Source organism: Miniopterus natalensis, chromosome 22 (assembly GCF_054644295.1).
Source record: "Miniopterus natalensis isolate mMinNat1 chromosome 22, mMinNat1.hap1, whole genome shotgun sequence".
Taxonomy (NCBI): Eukaryota; Metazoa; Chordata; class Mammalia; order Chiroptera; family Miniopteridae; genus Miniopterus; species Miniopterus natalensis.
The window spans coordinates 1,847,908-1,864,824 of NC_142102.1; the positions used below are offsets into that span (position 1 = coordinate 1,847,908).

The 16,917-nt window shown below is 62.5% G+C and overlaps 1 protein-coding gene across 1 annotated transcript in view; it reads left to right on the forward strand.

Annotated features, from left to right (window-relative positions):
* The window catches only part of KLF13 (KLF transcription factor 13), a 38,201-nt gene extending 31,680 nt beyond the window's left edge, over positions 1-6,521 (forward strand). Inside the window, exon 2 of the mRNA XM_087829088.1 lies at positions 6,210-6,521. Coding sequence (XP_087685214.1) covers positions 6,210-6,499 — 290 coding nt within the window. The 3' untranslated portion in view covers positions 6,500-6,521. The remainder of the gene's footprint in view (positions 1-6,209) is intronic.
* Positions 6,522-16,917: the final 10,396 nt, after the last annotated feature.

The following is a 16,917-nucleotide window of genomic DNA, read 5'->3' on the forward strand; positions in this document are numbered from 1 at the left end:
CCAACCAGTCACCCCGTCCCACAGCCACCTGCTGGCTACTCCACCCCCAGCACGGCCTGGCCCCGGGGTCCCCAGGCCCCCCAGTTCCCCTCACCCCCTCCCTGTGCACCCAGCACCCCCACAGGACAAGGGCTCAGCCCCTCTCACCGTCCTGCCCCACAGTCACCTCCCCAAGCAGCCAGCCTCCTGAAAGTGGGGCGGCAGAGGGAGCGGGGGCTCCCCGGGCTCGGGCTTGGACGCCAGGGAGGGCGCAGCGCCCTTCAGGGCCTGGAATCCGGGAGGGCCGGTGTCGCTGCGGAGCTGGGCGGGAAGGGCGGCCTCCTCACGCAGTCCTGAGGGACTTTGCCGTCTCCCTGCCACGTGCCCAGGAGGAGGCCGAGTTCGAGCCCAGCAAGGAGGAAGCTCTTCAGCCCAGTGGCCAACTTTTTGTAAGGCCTGGGCCTGCTGCCCCGCCCCACGGGGAGGCCACTGCCCACGGACTCGGCCCAGCCTCAGCACCCTGGGGTCCCTCCCAGCCTCAGCACCCTGCGGTCCCTCCCAGCCTCAGCACCCTGCGGTCCCTCCCAGCCTCAGCACCCTGGGGTCCCTCCCAGCCTCAGCACCCTGGGGTCCCTCCCAGCCTCAGCACCCTGCGGTCCCTCCCAGCCTCAGCACCCTGGGGTCCCTCCCAGCCTCAGCACCCTGGGGTCCCTCCCAGCCTCAGCACCCTGGGGTCCCTCCCAGCCTCAGCACCCTGCGGTCCCCCCCAGCCTCAGCACCCTGGGGTCCCTCCCAGCCACAGCACCCTGGGGTCCCTCCCAGAAGTATGGTTTTCAGAGAGAGGCCCAGGGACACCTGTAGGTAACTGACATCCTTCCAGGCACCATGAGATGCAAACTGTTTTCATAATAATAACATTACTGGTCTTTCTTTCTCTGAAAAGAAAACAGCAGGCCTGGCCGTTTTTCTCAGTGGTTAGAGCGTCGCCCCGAGGACTGAAGGGTCCCGGGTTCTGTCCCGGCCACGGGCACGTGCCTCGGTTGCAGGCTCGGTCCCCGGCCCCAGTCGGGGCGAGAGTGGGAGGCAGCCAATCAGTGTGTGTCTCTCACATCAATGTTTCTCTCTCTCTCTCTCTCTCTCTCTCTCTCTGAAAAGCAGTGGAAAAAATATCCTCGGGTGACGATTAAAAAAAATAAATAAATGAAAAGAAAACAGTGGAATATTCCAGAGGTTCCCTGATGTGTGGTGACGTCACTCCTCTGACAGCCACTGGGCCGCGTGCTGGAGTTGACATTTTTTTGTTTTAATCTCTAGCATGACACCTGTGGGTGGCGAAGCCTCATGAACCGCCTCTCCAGGCCTCGGCCCGGCGTGCGGAGCGCTGTCCCGGTGGGCCGGGTCCCCTCCCCCGGCCGCCCTTCCCCAGCCGGCCCGGTTCTCCTGGCTGCTCCTCACCGGCCTCCTGGGTGCCCCTTGAGTGTCGCCACTCGGAGGCCGGCCCCGCCGGAGCCGGTGCCCCTCCGTGCCAGCGTGAATCATAACTTCCAAGCGCCTTCCCCGGCTATTTGGGGACCCGTTTATGGACCGTCTCCCCTCCCGGGCCGGGCAGATGGGACAGCGCCCGGGGCAGGGAGGACCCGTGTGACCGTGTTGCAACCATGTCCCCAGGGCCAGGTTTGTGCTCAGTAAAAGTGTTGACGCCCGGACAGGCCATAAGCTGTGTGCCGGCCACGTGGTGACCCTGGGCTTCCCCTCGACCCCACGCCAGGCCACCTGGCACCAGCGTCCCACCCCGGCACCAGCCCGCCCCCTCGTAGCCTGTGGGTAATGAGCACCCACCTCTCGTGCTCCCCGAGAGGTGTAAGCAGAAGGACCCCCCCAAGAAAAAGAGAGGCCCCCGGCGAGGGCCCAGGGCTGATTAGGTAGCAAGGGTGAGGCTGAATGTGGGTGGCTCCCCCTCCCCAGAACCTGAGACGCCCGTGTTGGTGAGAATAAAGATTTGAGCCACAGTAAGAAGTTTTCTTCTGAGATGCAGACTGTCAACCCCCTGAGCCACACCGGCCAGGGCTCGTCTCTGTTCTTAAACCGTTTTCTAAGTGACAGGATCTTTGAGCAGCTGTCACTCACTCATTTCTGGAAACGTGTGGGCAGCTGCCAAGGTGACCTCTCGGTGCACGGTGCACGGAAGGACTCACCCAGCTGGGCCACGCTGGCCGGGCTCTCCTCTCTTTTAACCTTCAAGATCCTCCCCTCAATTACATCTGTGAAGACCCTCCGCCACGTAAGGACACATTCAGAGGTTTCAAGGGTCAGGATGTGGACATATCTCTTGGGGACACCGTTTAGGCCACGAGGCGCTTGTCCGAGGCCACGCCATCAATACGCCGCGGGCACAGGGTCTCAGCCTCCGCTTTCCGACTTCACGGCTCGCGCTCTGGTCACACGAAGCGAAACCGGTCTTTCGAACGCCCGACCTTTCCAAGCACAATGACAGATGTGTGCTGTGAGTTTCCTTGAGTGGAATCAGCCTGCAACGTTTCTCAAACAGTTCTGTTGACAAGATTCCCCCCCCCCCCCCCCCCCCGGGCCCATTAGCAGTTTATTCAGCTCTGATGTTTCTTTGATCCTGGTTTGGGAAACTCGGGCTAGATGTGTAAAGGACTCTATTTAAACAACCCTCTTTTCTGTTATCAAAGAAATAAATGCATGTGATTTTTTTTTTTTAAAGACACATAACACAGAAGGGCTTATAACAAACAAACAAAAAACCCGCTTTTTAATCCCGCTTTTTACTCCCGAGAGACCAGCACTGTTCTGATTTTTGTTGTCTCGGTGGTGACTGCCAGAAACAGGCTAAAGGTTCCCCGCTCTGCCCTGGACCTCCTGAGTGGATGGATGGATGGATGGATATATTAGTATTTTAATTCTCTCGTTCATTTAGCTGCTCACGTTAACCTCACGCAGAGTCCCTTTGTGCGTGTTCCTACCTCTCCCTTAAGGCCACGTTCTCTGCTGGCACCATGAGTCACGTCCCTAAGACTGATTCTGAACGCCGACGGCGAGGGCCGGGGCTCATGTGATCGTGGCTGGGTTAAGTAAGAGCCTTTCCGTGGGCCAGGCCTGTGCTGACATCCCACTGCCTCCGCCTCCTCGTGGGCGGGCGGTAAAGAAGAAGAAACACCCAAAAAGCCCCTGGAGCAGAGGCTGGCTCGGAGGACGTGGCCTTTAGTTTGCTTCAGAGACCACAGTGTTTTGTGTATTTTCTGTTTTTCCTGGAGTTTCTAATTGCCTTTCTTTCTCTCCCTGTCTTTTCTGTGTCTCACTCTATCCTGAAATTTATTCGGCTTCATGGTCCTACTCCCTGGTACATGGGACGAACGTCTTGGAACTCTCCTGCTGTGTGTCCTGGGCCTCTGCTCCTTCCCCTCCCTGCCCCCCACTCTTGTCCTGAGACACCCCCCCCACCCCCGTCCATTGTTTACTCACTCCCCTGGCCTCTCATTTTTTTCTCTCATTTCTGCTAGAGTGTGAAAGGTTAACCTGGAAGGGCCTGTTCGCGTGTCTGTCCCAGCCTTGTTATCTCATAGGTGACCTGGTGCAGCTTTCTCCTGTCCCTATGAAGTTTCATCTCTCTCTCTCTCTCTTTTTAACCTGTTTTTATTGATTTCAGAGAGAGAGGAAGGGAGAGGGGGAGAGAGAGAGAGAGAGAGAGAGAGAGAGAAAAACATCCATTAGCTGCCTCCTGCACACCCCCTACTGGGTTCTGGGCCTGCATGTGCCCCGACCGACCGGGAATCGAACCAGCAGCCTTTTGGTGCCCAGGATGGGACGATGCGGAACCCACTGAGCCACACCGGCCAGGGCCCGGCTCCTCACTTTGCCCAGCGTCCTGACACTGCAGAAATTCTCAAAGCGGGAGCCTTTGCTCACCGCCCTGCCCGCCTCCAGTAGTCCCCTCTTTTTTCTCTTTGGAACCTGCCAGATACTGTTCTGTTGTTTCTTCGGTAATGTCCTCTCCTCCGTTGCTTTGTAGAGATGTGGCACCTCCAGGCTTAATTCCCTGTGACCCTGAACTTGTAGTTTCTACTGTTTGTAATGATCACATAGGTTTGGGAATTGATGGTTTGCTTTCTTATTTCATGCCCCACCCCCCACATACGCTTCTCCCCAAAACATAAAATCAGTAAGAACACCAAATAAAGCCACACAGCCCTCAACATCAGCATTACTGGGAGAAGAGACCACTGTGACATTGACATATTTTCTAGAGCTATTTTTCTGTTCTGTGCTTTTCTGGGCTATTTCCTTGAGTATATTTCCAGCTTTTCTATGGAATTTTTGTTTGGGCAAAAATATTCTCGGTTTCTAAACACTGTTTTTGGTTCGCTGGACTTCCTTTTTATGGTGCGGTTTATGCGTAAAGTTTTGTCTGAAGTGGCCCCGAGGATGCTAATTAGGATTTTTCAGGTTAACATTCTCTTATGTTTCCTGGCTTCACTCTTTTTCCGCTGGAGTCGCTGCTTCTGTGGCTCTTGGCTTTTCCCTTTCGTGCCGCTGGTTTTCCTTGGCTGTCTGGCTGTCCTTGGGTGTCTGTTTATATTTAAGTCTGATGGGCTCATTTGGGGTGGGTGGTGTGGATTTCCTCTGCTGGGCACAGGTGGGCCAGCTCAAGGCCTGGAGTGGGGAGGGTGGCTGTGTGGTCACTCCAGTGCCAGGAGGGCTGCACTGTGGGGCGCCAGACACCACCACCCCCTCAGGGCCTTTCCTGAGCCTTTGGTGTCATTTTCTGTGGTTCAGAGCTTGTCTGGGTAAATGCAGGCCTGTCCCTCGCCCTGACCGAGGGATGGGAGGGAGGGGCGGGTCCTGACCGTAGCTGACCTCCGTTACCTCCCTCTCACTCCGTGTTCTGGGCAGCCACCCTTGTCTGTCACCCTGCTTGGTTCTGCAGGAGTTTCCTGTTGTATTTTCCTGTCCCGCTGGCTGTCACCAATTGGCCACGTTGGGACTTCTCTGTGGAGGGAGCAGCAGGCTCTGGTTGGAGCCTGTGGAGCGGAACCAGACATCTTGGTCCCAGACTCTCAGGCTGGGGCGACGCCCTCATGTTACAGAGGGGAGGCTGAGGAGGGTGCCTGGTCTGCCTCCAGGCCCTGCAGGGGTGCGGGCCTCCGAAGAGCGGCTCCTGTGGGGCCCACGTGCGGCAGTCGGACTCTCCCAGGTGTCCATCCCCTCCCTGGGCCCTGAGTGTTCCCTCCTGGCTCCTAATCTTAGAGCCGGGGACAGCTGGCCCTTCACAGGCTGCGGGGTGGCATGCTCTGCTGTGTCCTTGGAGGGGCCACTGGCAGGGCCTCGCTGCCACAGCACCTGAGATGCGGCCATTTCATCCTGGGAGGGGTGCGCTTCCATCCGCAGGTGCGCGCAGAGGGGGGCGCAGAGGCGCGCACAGCTCTCCCTCGGTGGATCTGTCACTGGGGCGCAGGGAAAGGGCGCGCGCAGAGGGGGGTGGCGCACAAGCGCGCACAGCTCTCCCAAGATGGACCTGTCCCTGGGGCGCAGGGAGAGGGCGCGCAGGGGGTGGGGTGGCCCGGCGCGCACAGCTCTCCGGTGATGGATCTGTCACTGGACGCAGGGAGAGGGCGCGCGCAGGGCGTGGGGTGGCCAGGCGCGCACAGCTCTCCCAAGATGGACCTGTCCCTGGGGCGCAGGGAGAGGGCGCGCAGGGGGGTGGGGTGGCCAGGCGCGCACAGCTCTCCGGTGATGGACCTGTCCCTGGGGCGCAGGGCGAGGGTGCCCGCAGCTCTCCGGCGATGGACCTGTCCCTGGGGCGCAGGGCGAGGGTGCCCGCAGCTCTCCGGGGATGGACCTGTCCCTGGGGCGCAGGGCGAGGGTACCCGCAGCTCTCCGGTGATGGACCTGTCCCTGGGGCGCAGGGAGAGGGTGCCCGCAGCTCTCCGGTGATGGACCTGTCCCTGGGGCGCAGGGAGAGGGCGCGCAGGGGGTGGGGTGGCCTAGGGCGCAGGGAGAGGGCGCGCACAGGGCGTAGGGTGGCCAGGCGCGCACAGCTCTCCGGCGATGGACCTGTCCCTGGGGCGCAGGGCGAGGGTGCCCGCAGCTCTCCGGCGATGGCCCTGTCCCTGGCGCGCAGGGGGCGGGGTGGCCCGGCGCGGGGGAGGGCCCGGGAGGCGAGGGTGGCGAGCGCCCGCCGCACTGACGCTGCGCCCGTGTCCCCGCAGGTGAGCGGCCCTTCGCCTGCAGCTGGCCCGACTGCAGCAAGAAGTTCGCGCGCTCGGACGAGCTGGCGCGCCACTACCGCACGCACACGGGCGAGAAGAAGTTCAGCTGCCCCATCTGCGACAAGCGCTTCATGCGCAGCGACCACCTGACCAAGCACGCGCGCCGCCACGCCAACTTCCACCCGGGGATGCTGCAGCGGCGCGGCGGGGGCTCGCGCACCGGCTCGCTCAGCGACTACAGCCGCTCCGACGCCAGCAGCCCCACCATCAGCCCGGCCAGCTCGCCCTGAGCGCCCCGGGCCCCCGCGTCCCCGCGCCCCGCAAGCCCCCACCCGCGCCCCGCCGGCCGCGCTCGGCCGTCCCCACGGCAGCCGGGAGCGGGCGCTCACCCTTCCTGGGGACCCCTCTTTCCCTTTTGTAACAGGAAAAAAAAAAACCCACAAAAAAACAAACCTGATGACGTCAACCACAACCCCGCCCCCCGTTGTCTTCACCTCAGGTGTCAAACTCGATTTGTTAAAAAAAAACACACAAAAAAATTGTTTCTCAAAAAAAAAACACCCAGCGCCCTCCACCACTGATTGCACAATGGACGTACCCACGGGGGGGAGTCGGCCCGTCGAACCCCTTTCTCAGGGATGGACGTGTTTCTACGAGGTCAGTGAGGACCCCCCGCCCATCCGCCGCCTTACTCTGGACATGGATTTGCACTCGGGCTTCCTGCTGGGCTCGCTGGCTCGGGGACCCTGGGGACACGGCGGACACAGCGGGAAGCCGAGGAGGCGGAGCTCGGCGCCGGCCTGTGGTTCCAGGGCAGGGGCCCAAGCAGGTGCCCACGTCCCCCTCTGGCTGCCATTGCCCAGCCCCAGCGCCCAGCAGGGCTCAGGACGCGGGGATGGGTCGGAGCGATGCCTTAAGCCCAGCGGGCAGAGGAGCACCCTCCCCTCTGAGGATCGGCTCCCCGTGCCTGCGTCCAGGAGCCCCTCTCCGGCCTGTCTCTGGGGCACTGGGAACAGAGGTACAGGTGTTGGGGAGCCACTGCGCCGCTGACTTCTAATGCAACAGCCCTGGGGCCGCCCCCGCCGGTCCTCGGCCTGCCCCGGGCGCTCGCTCTGGACAGGATGCCAGCCCCCAAGCGCCCCGCAGAGGCACCGGGACCTCTCACTCTTCTGCCACGTTCTCTGTCCGAGAAAGAGCCCGGGATGCGGTCTTCCGAGACGGCCCAGAGCGTCGTCGGTGCATCCAGCTCCTCGTCCTCCTCGCCAGCCCTGCTCTCTGCCCTCGGGACACCTTTGTTGGAACCGGTGGGTAAACTGTCCGGCCACCTTGGTGGAGGCTGTGCATGTGGCCGCTCGGTACCTTGCAGGACATCAGGACATGGTGACTTGGAACTTCCCAGGCGTGGTGACGCAGGTGTCATGGGACGAGCTGTCGGGGGACATGCATTCTGTTTTTTCTCTGGGGAACAGCAGGCGGGAAGTCGCAGGAATGCTTTCCCCATGTCCCCAGCTCAGAACGAGCGAACCCCCAGCTTCCCTGGAGCTCCATATCCCCTGGACTTGTCCTGTCCCTCCTGCTGTCCCTCCTGCTTCCCCAGGGCCGCCTGCTCCTGCCGGGGAGGAAGAGCAGAGCCCGGCAGTTCCCCCTGGAACCCCCGGCCTGGGCTGGCTGGGGTGCGAGCCCTGGCAGGTCCCTGAGGCCGAGCTCCCCTGCAGACAGCCCGGCGTCCACCCAGCGCCGCTGCGCAGAGTCGGGGCCTGTAAATACAAGCCCCCAGGACAGTGTGTGCGTGCGTGTGTGTATGTGTGTGTTGGGCCGGGGGGGTGGGGTTTGGGGCGGACTCGGGGTATCTTACAGAGACCTCTGCCCATTTTGTTGAGGGGGAATGACCCTTGGGACCTCAGAGGGCCATCGATGGGCCTCCTGGGCCCAGAGTGCCTTGGTTGTGGCCACCCAGCTTCCACCCCACCCTCTCCCTCGGTGTGGGGTGCAGCACAGAGAACCCTCGCTACCCAGGCCTGGTGGGTGCTCACAGCCCCTGGCCACGGCTTCAGGCCCGCTCCAGAGGGGACAGGTCCCCTCGGTCCCTAGCGACCATGAGGGTGGCAACCCAGCCCACACCTAACTACTCTGTGTCAGCTGGGATTGGCCAGTACCTGGATGGTGGTGGCTTCTGAGTAGCGTGATAGGTACCAAGTTGGGCAGTGGTGTCCTTGCTGTGGGTGGAGCAGCGGGGGTGGGGGGTGGCCCCCTGCCCTGGCCAGAGTGCAGAGCTGGCCGCCTGGCTGCTGGGCTTTGTTTGGGCTGCAGGACACAGCCCTGCTTGTGATGGATCTGGGAGGGGGCCTGGCCAGGAGAGGGCCCCAGCGCTCGGGGCGAAATGTCTTCTCGGGCCCAGTTCCAAAGCGAGGCCCAGCAGGGTCCTGGGGGTCCCCTCCCAAAGCTGTTTCCGCGTGAGGCCGAGAAAGCCACACTCTGAATACATTTCATGTCTCAGGAACTCACATTCCAGGTTCAGGAATTTTATTCCAAAGTCCTTTGGTGCCCGAAGGCAGGGGGAGGCCCCCAGTGCCGTCCCCCGAGGAGCCAGGTGGCTCCTGGCGATCGGCCCTGGCGTTGGGAGGGTGGGTTTCGGATCCGTCCGATCTGCACATAGGAAGGGGGAAAGGACTCTAAACCCAGTCATCTTGGAATAAAAGGAGAGCTGGTTTGTTTTAGAGGCAGGGTGGGGGGTGGGGGAGGGGGAGGGGGCGTTTGCTGTTTCCAAAGAGAGCACTTAATTTAATTTTTCCTCTGAATGACCCAGGGCTGTTCCGTCTGATGGATGGAAGGGTAACATTGCCTTAAAACAGAAATATGCAGGCATTGGCTATTTTTGGCAAATGAGTGCGTCTTCATTCCCAAAGTGGTTCTGGTCGAATGGCAGGGTGTGGGCCTGGCCTGGGCGGTGGGGCAGGGGGAAGGGAATCGTGCCAGGCCCCTGGCCTGGGGCTCCAGGGACGAAAATTCATTTCCCTCGAAGGGCGGGGAACAGTCGTGGAGGGTCCGGGGCCAGTGCGGGCGGGCTCCAGCCTCTGCTCAGCGGGTTCCGCGTGGAGAGGGGTGGGCCTGGAGACAGCCTGCGTTTCCGTCTGAGATGCAGACCGTCTTCCCAGCCGGGTCTAATTCAGGGTGTTTCATTGGTCTGGTTCGTGGCCACGCTGGCGGGCTTCGGTGTGACTGAGGAATCCACGGGACACCGAGAAATCATAGTGAAATCCTTTATTTTGGGCTGACCCTGGGTCCTGCAGGTTGAGGGGACTGAAATCTCACAATGACTCTTGTCCGAGTGGAGGGAGAGCCCCTCTCCAGAAGGGCCTCAGAGTGACCCCGGACCCAGCTTATCGGGGGCTCATGTCCCAAACGGGGACACCCCTTTTTTGTCTCAGCCATATCGGGGGAAGGTTGTCTGCTCCCCATCTGCCTACCGGATCTTACAGCCATCTGGGGAGACGCCTGGCACACCCCTCCCACAAAGGGCCCTGGGTGCTATGCAGGAATGGGGAGGGATGCCCTTGACGGGAACGTGGTCTGGAGGCGCCCTGCCTGTGTCCTGCGGTCCCCCCACCCACGTCAGTTCAGGTGCAGGGCCCCTTCTATTCTGAAGCCACACATCTGGGCAGGTGCGGGGATCGCCAGGTGCAGCCTCCACGTGCAAACGTTAGCATCCCCGGGGGCCCCAGGCCTCCCCGTGCCCCGGGTCACAGCTCAGATCAGTGCAGGGTGATTCCGGGGGGGAGGGGGGGGATACACAGCCAGGCCACAGGTGTCCCTTTGGGGGTCCCAAGAGGAGCACGTGGCAGACCTTCTGCTGGCAGCCAGCGTGTCTGGAAGACCCCTCCCCTTTTCTTGCCAGAGCAGGTGCTAAGCGGACACAGGGTCACAGCCCTTCCCGGGGACTTCAGTCTGGGCCTCAGCGAGCAGGGGTGCCACTCACAGGAGCACGTGATCAGAGCAATAGCATCCCCCCCATTTCCGACTCCTGGTTTGGGCTGTGTTTACAAGGCTGCCTGACCCCCAACAGGTAGCGCTGATTTTGCTTAAACCCATTTTTTAAAAAGCCATCAGTCAAAGACAGAAGCTCTAGTAGATCGAAAGGGTCAGAAGGACCCGGCGCCTCATGACCAGTTGGAAGTGCTTTGCGGGTCACCCACGTCTCTCGTGCCATCCCGGTGACCCCGTTTTCCAAGGAGGTGAGCTGGCGCCTGGGGAATTCGCTGTCGCCCCCGGAAGTGCCAGGTCCTTTGCCCGTTTCCGATTCGGACGCTGGCTTCGAAGGTTTGCCCCAGACACATTCCAGAGAACTTTGTATCCGAATTTGGGTGCGTGATGGGCTCACTACTGAGAAATGCCTGAGCGTCGTTTAGGGAGAGGCCCTGCCCTCCCCCCGTCCGGTCCCTGAGGGGTTAGAAAAGTTGGAATTGGTGGGAGACGGGAGCCCCGGGTCTGCCAGGGAAGAGGGGCCGCACTGGGTTTCTGCTGACCCCCAGGGTGACATGGGACTTGCATTGTGGCCACCTGGCCCCTCCCAGCCTCTCCCCTTCTCGTGAAGCTTTAAAACCTTAAACTCTTATTTAAAGATGAACAGCATGGGGGGAGAGGAGGCATTGGGGGGCAGGGGCTGGGCCCCAGGAGCAGCGGGCTCCCAGGGCTCCGGGCGTCTTCCTAGCGGCACGTTGACAACACACTGTCATTTGCAAACCAAGCCTGGCCCGAGGTTGCCTCTACCGCTCAGAACAGGCCGCTGGGCTCCACGTGGCCGGATCCCTCCCCGCCCGCGGAGAGGGGGCCGCTCCCAGCGTGGCGCAGACACCCGGGAGGTGACACCCCGCCTGGGCCAGGGTGCCCGTCTCGGTGCGCGAGCGGCAGACCTGGCTCCCTGGCCTCGCCCTGGACAGTGTCTGTGTGCCAAGTGCCGACGGCACCCAGGGCCCCACGGCGCGGGCCCGAGGCTGTCCCGCGCAGCTATGCACTGCGGGCGGGGGGCCCGCGGCGCCCGCGTGGCCGGGAGCTGCCCGCGTGGGTGTGCTGGGTGCATGCGTGGGGGACTCGGCTGCCCCCAGACCCGCTCCCCTCCCCCGCCCAAAGCCATTGGTGGGACGTCTGTGGAATCACGCGCCAAACTCCCAGGCACAATCCAAGGGTCCGAGACCGTTTCCACCGCCGAGCACACGGCCCCTTTCCCGCAGGAACTTCCTCTTGTTTTTTAACCAGCAGCACGCCACGCTTCCGGAGGCCACGCGTCACTACAGCGGAGTGTCACAGGTGTACAGCCCCCAGCCTGGCCTTGGCTTGCTCCGATGAAACTTTGTATGTATTTTGTATGGCTTAGAGTCTATATTGTAATGGTGTCCTATGCAAAAAAGGAAAAAAAATGACCGAAATTGTACATTTTGATTGTTTTAACGTGTATGCATGTTTAGTGACGTTTACATTTTGAAATAAAATTTATGATTCATTATTGTATTGGCCGGAGCGGCTTCCTTTGCAGGGGACGCCTGGGGCGGGCCTGGGGGCGGGAGAGGGGACCGGCCCCCGCAGGCAGGCGGGTGTAACAGGCCCAGAGGCCGGGGCCAGCCTGGGTCTTGCAGACGAGGTTCTGGCTGGCTGGCCACCCCCCGGCCTGTTTCAGCCCATTCCCACCTCTGCCCCTCTCCCTCCCCCCCCAAGAAAGCTCCACCTCACCAACCCACCCCCAAGAGCACTGAGAAAAAAGGTAGGTGCTTGGGGAGGTGGTGGTGGCAGCTTCCCACACCGGGCACAGCGCTTGTCCCTAAAGTCCCATCAACACCTGGACCTTCCTGTCCCCAGGCCGCAGCCCTCAGCCCTCCGCCCGTTGACCTCGGGGGTCCTGAAGTCAGTGGGCCCACTCTGTCACTCACCCCCCCTCGGCCCAGAGTCCAGCAAGTGCCCTGTGGCAGCCACCGAGGTCCCCAAGCACTGCTACGGGGGCCAGCCCAGCGCTGGGGGGACACACCTCCTGGGGAGCGACAAGGCTGTGTTGACACCGGAGCCCATCCAGTCCCCTGTGATCCTGGACTGTCCCCGGCTGCTCCCCAAGGCAGGGCCTGTCCACCGTGGGAGTGAAAAGCTGCCAGAGCAGGAGGAAGCCGATGGTGGGGCCTGCGCGCACCGTGCTCACCTCGGCTTGGACGGAGGCGAAGGTGTCGGCACCGGCCAGGGAGTGGGAGTGTGGGGTTCGTTTCGTCTTTCTGGGTGGTTGCTCCAGGTGAGAAATGTGTCACAACTTGACAGGGTCCGCGGATGGGGCTCCTGCGGGCAGCCCGAAGCGCTGAGACCGAGAGCCCTGGCGGAGGCGGAGCCCCGGGTGTGCGTGCACACGAGCAGGCGGGTGGGTGTGGGTTGAGCACGCGTGTGTGGGTCGCTGTGTGTGCATATGTATGTGTGCGTACATGCTGGTGTGGGTGGTGTGTGCGTGTGTATGTGTGTGCATGTGAGTAGATACTGGTGTGGACAGGTGTGTGGGGTATGTGTGTGCGTGTGCATGTGAGTAGACACTGGTGTGGATGGGTGTGTGGGGTGTGTGTGTGTGTGCATGTGAGTACATGCTGGTGTAGGTGGTGTATGGGTGTGCATGTGTGTGCATGTGAGTACATGCTGGTGTGGATGGGTGTGTGTGTGTGCATGTGTGTGTGTGTGCATGTGAGTACATGCTGGTGTGGATGGGTGTGTGGGTGTGCGTGTGTGCGTGTGCATGTGAGTACGTGCTGGTGTGGGCGGGTGTGTGTGTGTGTGTGTGTGCATGTGAGTACGTGCTGGTGTGGGCGGGTGTGTGGGGTGCGTGTGTGCGTGTGCATGTGAGTACGTGCTGGTGTGGGCGGGTGTGTGGGGTGCGTGTGTGCGTGTGCATGTGAGTACGTGCTGGTGTGGGCGGGTGTGTGGGGTGCGTGTGTGTGTGTGCATGTGAGTACGTGCTGGTGTGGGTGGTGTGTGGGGTGCGTGTGTGCGTGTGCATGTGAGTACGTGCTGGTGTGGGTGGTGTGTGGGGTGCGTGTGTGCGTGTGCATGTGAGTACGTGCTGGTGTGGGTGGTGTGTGGGGTGCGTGTGTGCGTGTGCATGTGAGTACGTGCTGGTGTGGGTGGTGTGTGGGGTGCGTGTGTGCGTGTGCATGTGAGTACGTGCTGGTGTGGGTGGTGTGTGGGGTGCGTGTGTGCGTGTGCATGTGAGTACGTGCTGGTGTGGGTGGTGTGTGGGGTGCGTGTGTGCGTGTGCATGTGAGTACGTGCTGGTGTGGGTGGTGTGTGGGGTGCGTGTGTGTGTGTGCATGTGAGTACGTGCTGGTGTGGGTGGTGTGTGGGGTGCGTGTGTGCGTGTGCAGTGTGACGTAGGCCTGGCGGGTGGGCGCCGGGACGCAGGGGCCTGGGCAGCCCTGATAAGCTGGCGCGCAGGCAGCCAGCAGCGGGGGAGTGGGGGCAGTTGGTCTGGCAGCGCCTGAGAGGTCGTGAGGGGACAGGAGGGCCCCTGGCTGGGGCCTTCCCTCCAGAAAAGCCTGGGGCCGACCTCCCAGGCCGGCCGCGGAGGCTGGGCCCTCAACGTACCTCCAGGACCCGGCCCAGAGGGGCCCCAGGTCCCTGAGCTGTTGCCTCCTGAGGACGGAGTGGGCCTGGGCCTGGAGCAAGGAGAGAGGAGGGGACTGGCCAGGCTCTTTCTGGGCTGGGCCCCTTGATCTCCAGGATAAAAAATGGGGGCCCCCACCCCAAACTAGTGAACCAGAGGCTGCCTCCCCTGGTGCGAGGAGGCCGCCCCTTTTCAGACCTCTGGACTCTGGACGCGTCCTCTGCAGCGGCCTTGGGGGCTTCCCATGGGGTCTGTCCTGTGTCCTTGGTGGCCCGGCCTTGGGTCTCTCTTGCACCGAGAGCCCCGTGGGGAAGCAGCAGGGTCCACGCTGGGGGCTGCTTGGTCCCCACACCCCAGCTCTGGGCGTGATACCAGGGCAGGTGTCCCCGAGGCAGGGCTGCCTGCGGCCTGGGCCGGGAGGGCAGAATGCGGGTGACAAAGGAGCCCCAGCCCGCTGCCCCTAAGCGAATGGCACTCTTCCTCTGTGAGGGGGGTTTTGGGGACCTGAACTCGGCTACGCTCTCTGTCACCTTGAAAGCAGAGAGGGAGGCGAGCGAACCTCAGCCCAGCTGCAGCCGCCTGGAGTTTTCCTCCTGTGGTTCCTCCCCAGGGTGAAGCAACGTTTCATTTCTCGTCATAACGACCCATGGCGCAGGCCCTCTCGCGATGTCAACACGGCCTGATCCGAGGGGGTGGGGCTGGGAGGGACACCTTGGGCCCCTGGGGTCCTTCTTTGTCTCACTGTGAGGGAATGAGCCACCCCAGCGCTCCCGGAGGCACCCCGGGGTGGGTGGGAGGAGTGTTCTAGTGAGATCAAGACCTGGGGATGCCCTGGGACAGACAGACATTGCCTGTGATCGCAAGGCAGGAAGGCCCCTGGCTCCTGGCTGGCACCCCCTCTCCGGGTTGGGCTGGGCTGGGGGCCCCAGCGTCCCAGCTTCCTGGAAGGCAGCCCCACCCCAGTTTTTCTTCCCGTCTCTTGGACCCCTTCACCCCGGGTGACTCCATGGCCTCCTCCGAGGGCCACCAGGCAGTCCCTCCAGGTGCCAGGTGCTCAGCGGCGGTTGACTCAACCTGAGACGCAGGAGGCCACTGTGGGGTGACGGAGCTGAGCGGTGGGACCGGAGCCCAGGCGGAGGACTCTCTCCTTGAACCTGCCCCTGCCCCTGCTCCGTACCCCCTGCCCCCCAGCCGGCCTGGGTGGGCTCCCCCAGGAGACGGTGCCCCTTCAGCCTGGCAGCTGCCCTTCACCCGGGCCTGGGGTTACTTATTTATTTTTATTAATACTCACCCAAGGATATTTTTTCCGTTGATTTTTTTTACAGAGAGTGGAAGGGAAGGAGGGAGGGAGGGAGGGGGGAGAGAGAGAAACATCGATGCAAGAGAGACACGTCTATGGGTTGGCTCCTGCTCGGCCCTGCCTGGGCCCGGGGATCGAACCTGCAACCCAGGTACGTGCCCTTGGGACTCAAACGCGACACCCTTTGGTGGGCAGGCCGGTGCTCTAACCGCGGGGCCCACTGGCCAGGGTCGGGGCCTGGGGGTTTCATACCAGCTCCCGGGGCGTCCGCCCCAACAGGCTGCCCCAGGGCGGCCCCAGATGCCCTGTCCTCCTGCTCCCCTGCCCGGCTGCCCGCGGGCCACACTGGGTTTGTCCCCGCATCCCACCCCCTCCCAGGCGTTGCGCCTTCCCTCGCTGGCGTCAGCCCCGGCAGGCACACTGTCCCCCGCGCCCCTGTGACCCTAACCGCAGTCTCCGGGAATGTTTTGCTCATGTCGGGAGAGCGAAACAAAGCATCTGGCCGGCCCTTCCGCTTCCTCCTTGACCTTGGCTCGGGCCCGAGCCCTCGCACGCAGGGGAAGGCCCGGGGGTGCTCGGGAACAGGGGCGCCTCCCCCCACCGCCGCCTCCGGGCCCTTCTGCCTGGACGCCTGTCTCTTGCAGCTGGACGGGGCCCCCCGAGCCCCTGGAGCGAAGGAGGGGACAGCTGCCTGGCTCCCCGCCCTGTGCGCAGCCCCGGCCCCCATTCGGTCCGGGTGGTGATTTCTGCGCCCGTGCCGGCTCCCTGCAGCCGCTTTGTCACCCTCTCTGGCCCAGCGCCTGCGAAGGGGACGGAGAAGGGACAGCACAGGCTCTCCAGGTGGACATCTGCTGTCGTCTCTGCTGCTTTGTGACCCGCCTCGGCGAAGGGCCCTTTCTGCTCCCTGCAGCTGTGACAGTCCCCGCCCCCGGTGTCACACGCGGGACACCCAAAGGCTGCTCCTCCCTGCTGCTCCCATGGGCACCCAATGCAGGGGGAGGGTGCCCCACTGGAGGCCAGGGACTGCCCTGTGGGTTCCCCAAAACTGCCTCAGCTCCTTCCCTAGGTGGCCCCAAGCTCGGGACCTCAGCCAGCCTCTCTCTCCCCAAAGCCAGAAGGTTCTGGGGCCTGCTCCTCAGCTTCCTCTGGAGCCTAACCCCCCAACTACATTTAAGACTCAGCCCACGAAGTGCGTGTTTCCCAAAGGCGACCGTAGGCAGGGACCCAGGCCGGGGAGCCTGGGTGCCACTCAGATTGACCCCACGGGCGCCAGGGTCCTGTTCCCTTCCCCAGGTCCTCCTGGGGAGACCTTGTCTGGACACAAGCGAGGGGTCTGTCACCGGGGGCCGGGAGTGGGACAAGAAGAGACCAGCTCAGGAACCTGCAACCACAGCTGGGTTTCGGTTCAGCCGGCGTTTGCGGAACCGGCCTTGTGCCTGGACAAGTGCTCGGCTCTGGGGTGGCGCGGAGAGGAACAGGGCTGCAGGCGGGAGGCCTGACTGACCCCGGCTTGTCGCCCGCGTGCTGAGGACACAGGGAGGTTCTCAAGGCGGCAAAAGCTCTGAGGTGGGAACCGTGCAGGGGCGCAGGGAGCCCGGCAGAAAAGGGCAGGGGTCTGAGCTGATCCGTTAAGAACGAGGGAAGCGTCTCGGCTAAGGGGTCAAGCTAAGGCCCAGCAGCAGGGAAGGGACATCTCTCTATACCATGACCTGGCCCCCCACATGGGCAGGGCGTCCCCAATGGTGGGGGGTGACTTTTTTTTTTTTTTAAATCCACACCCAAAGATATTT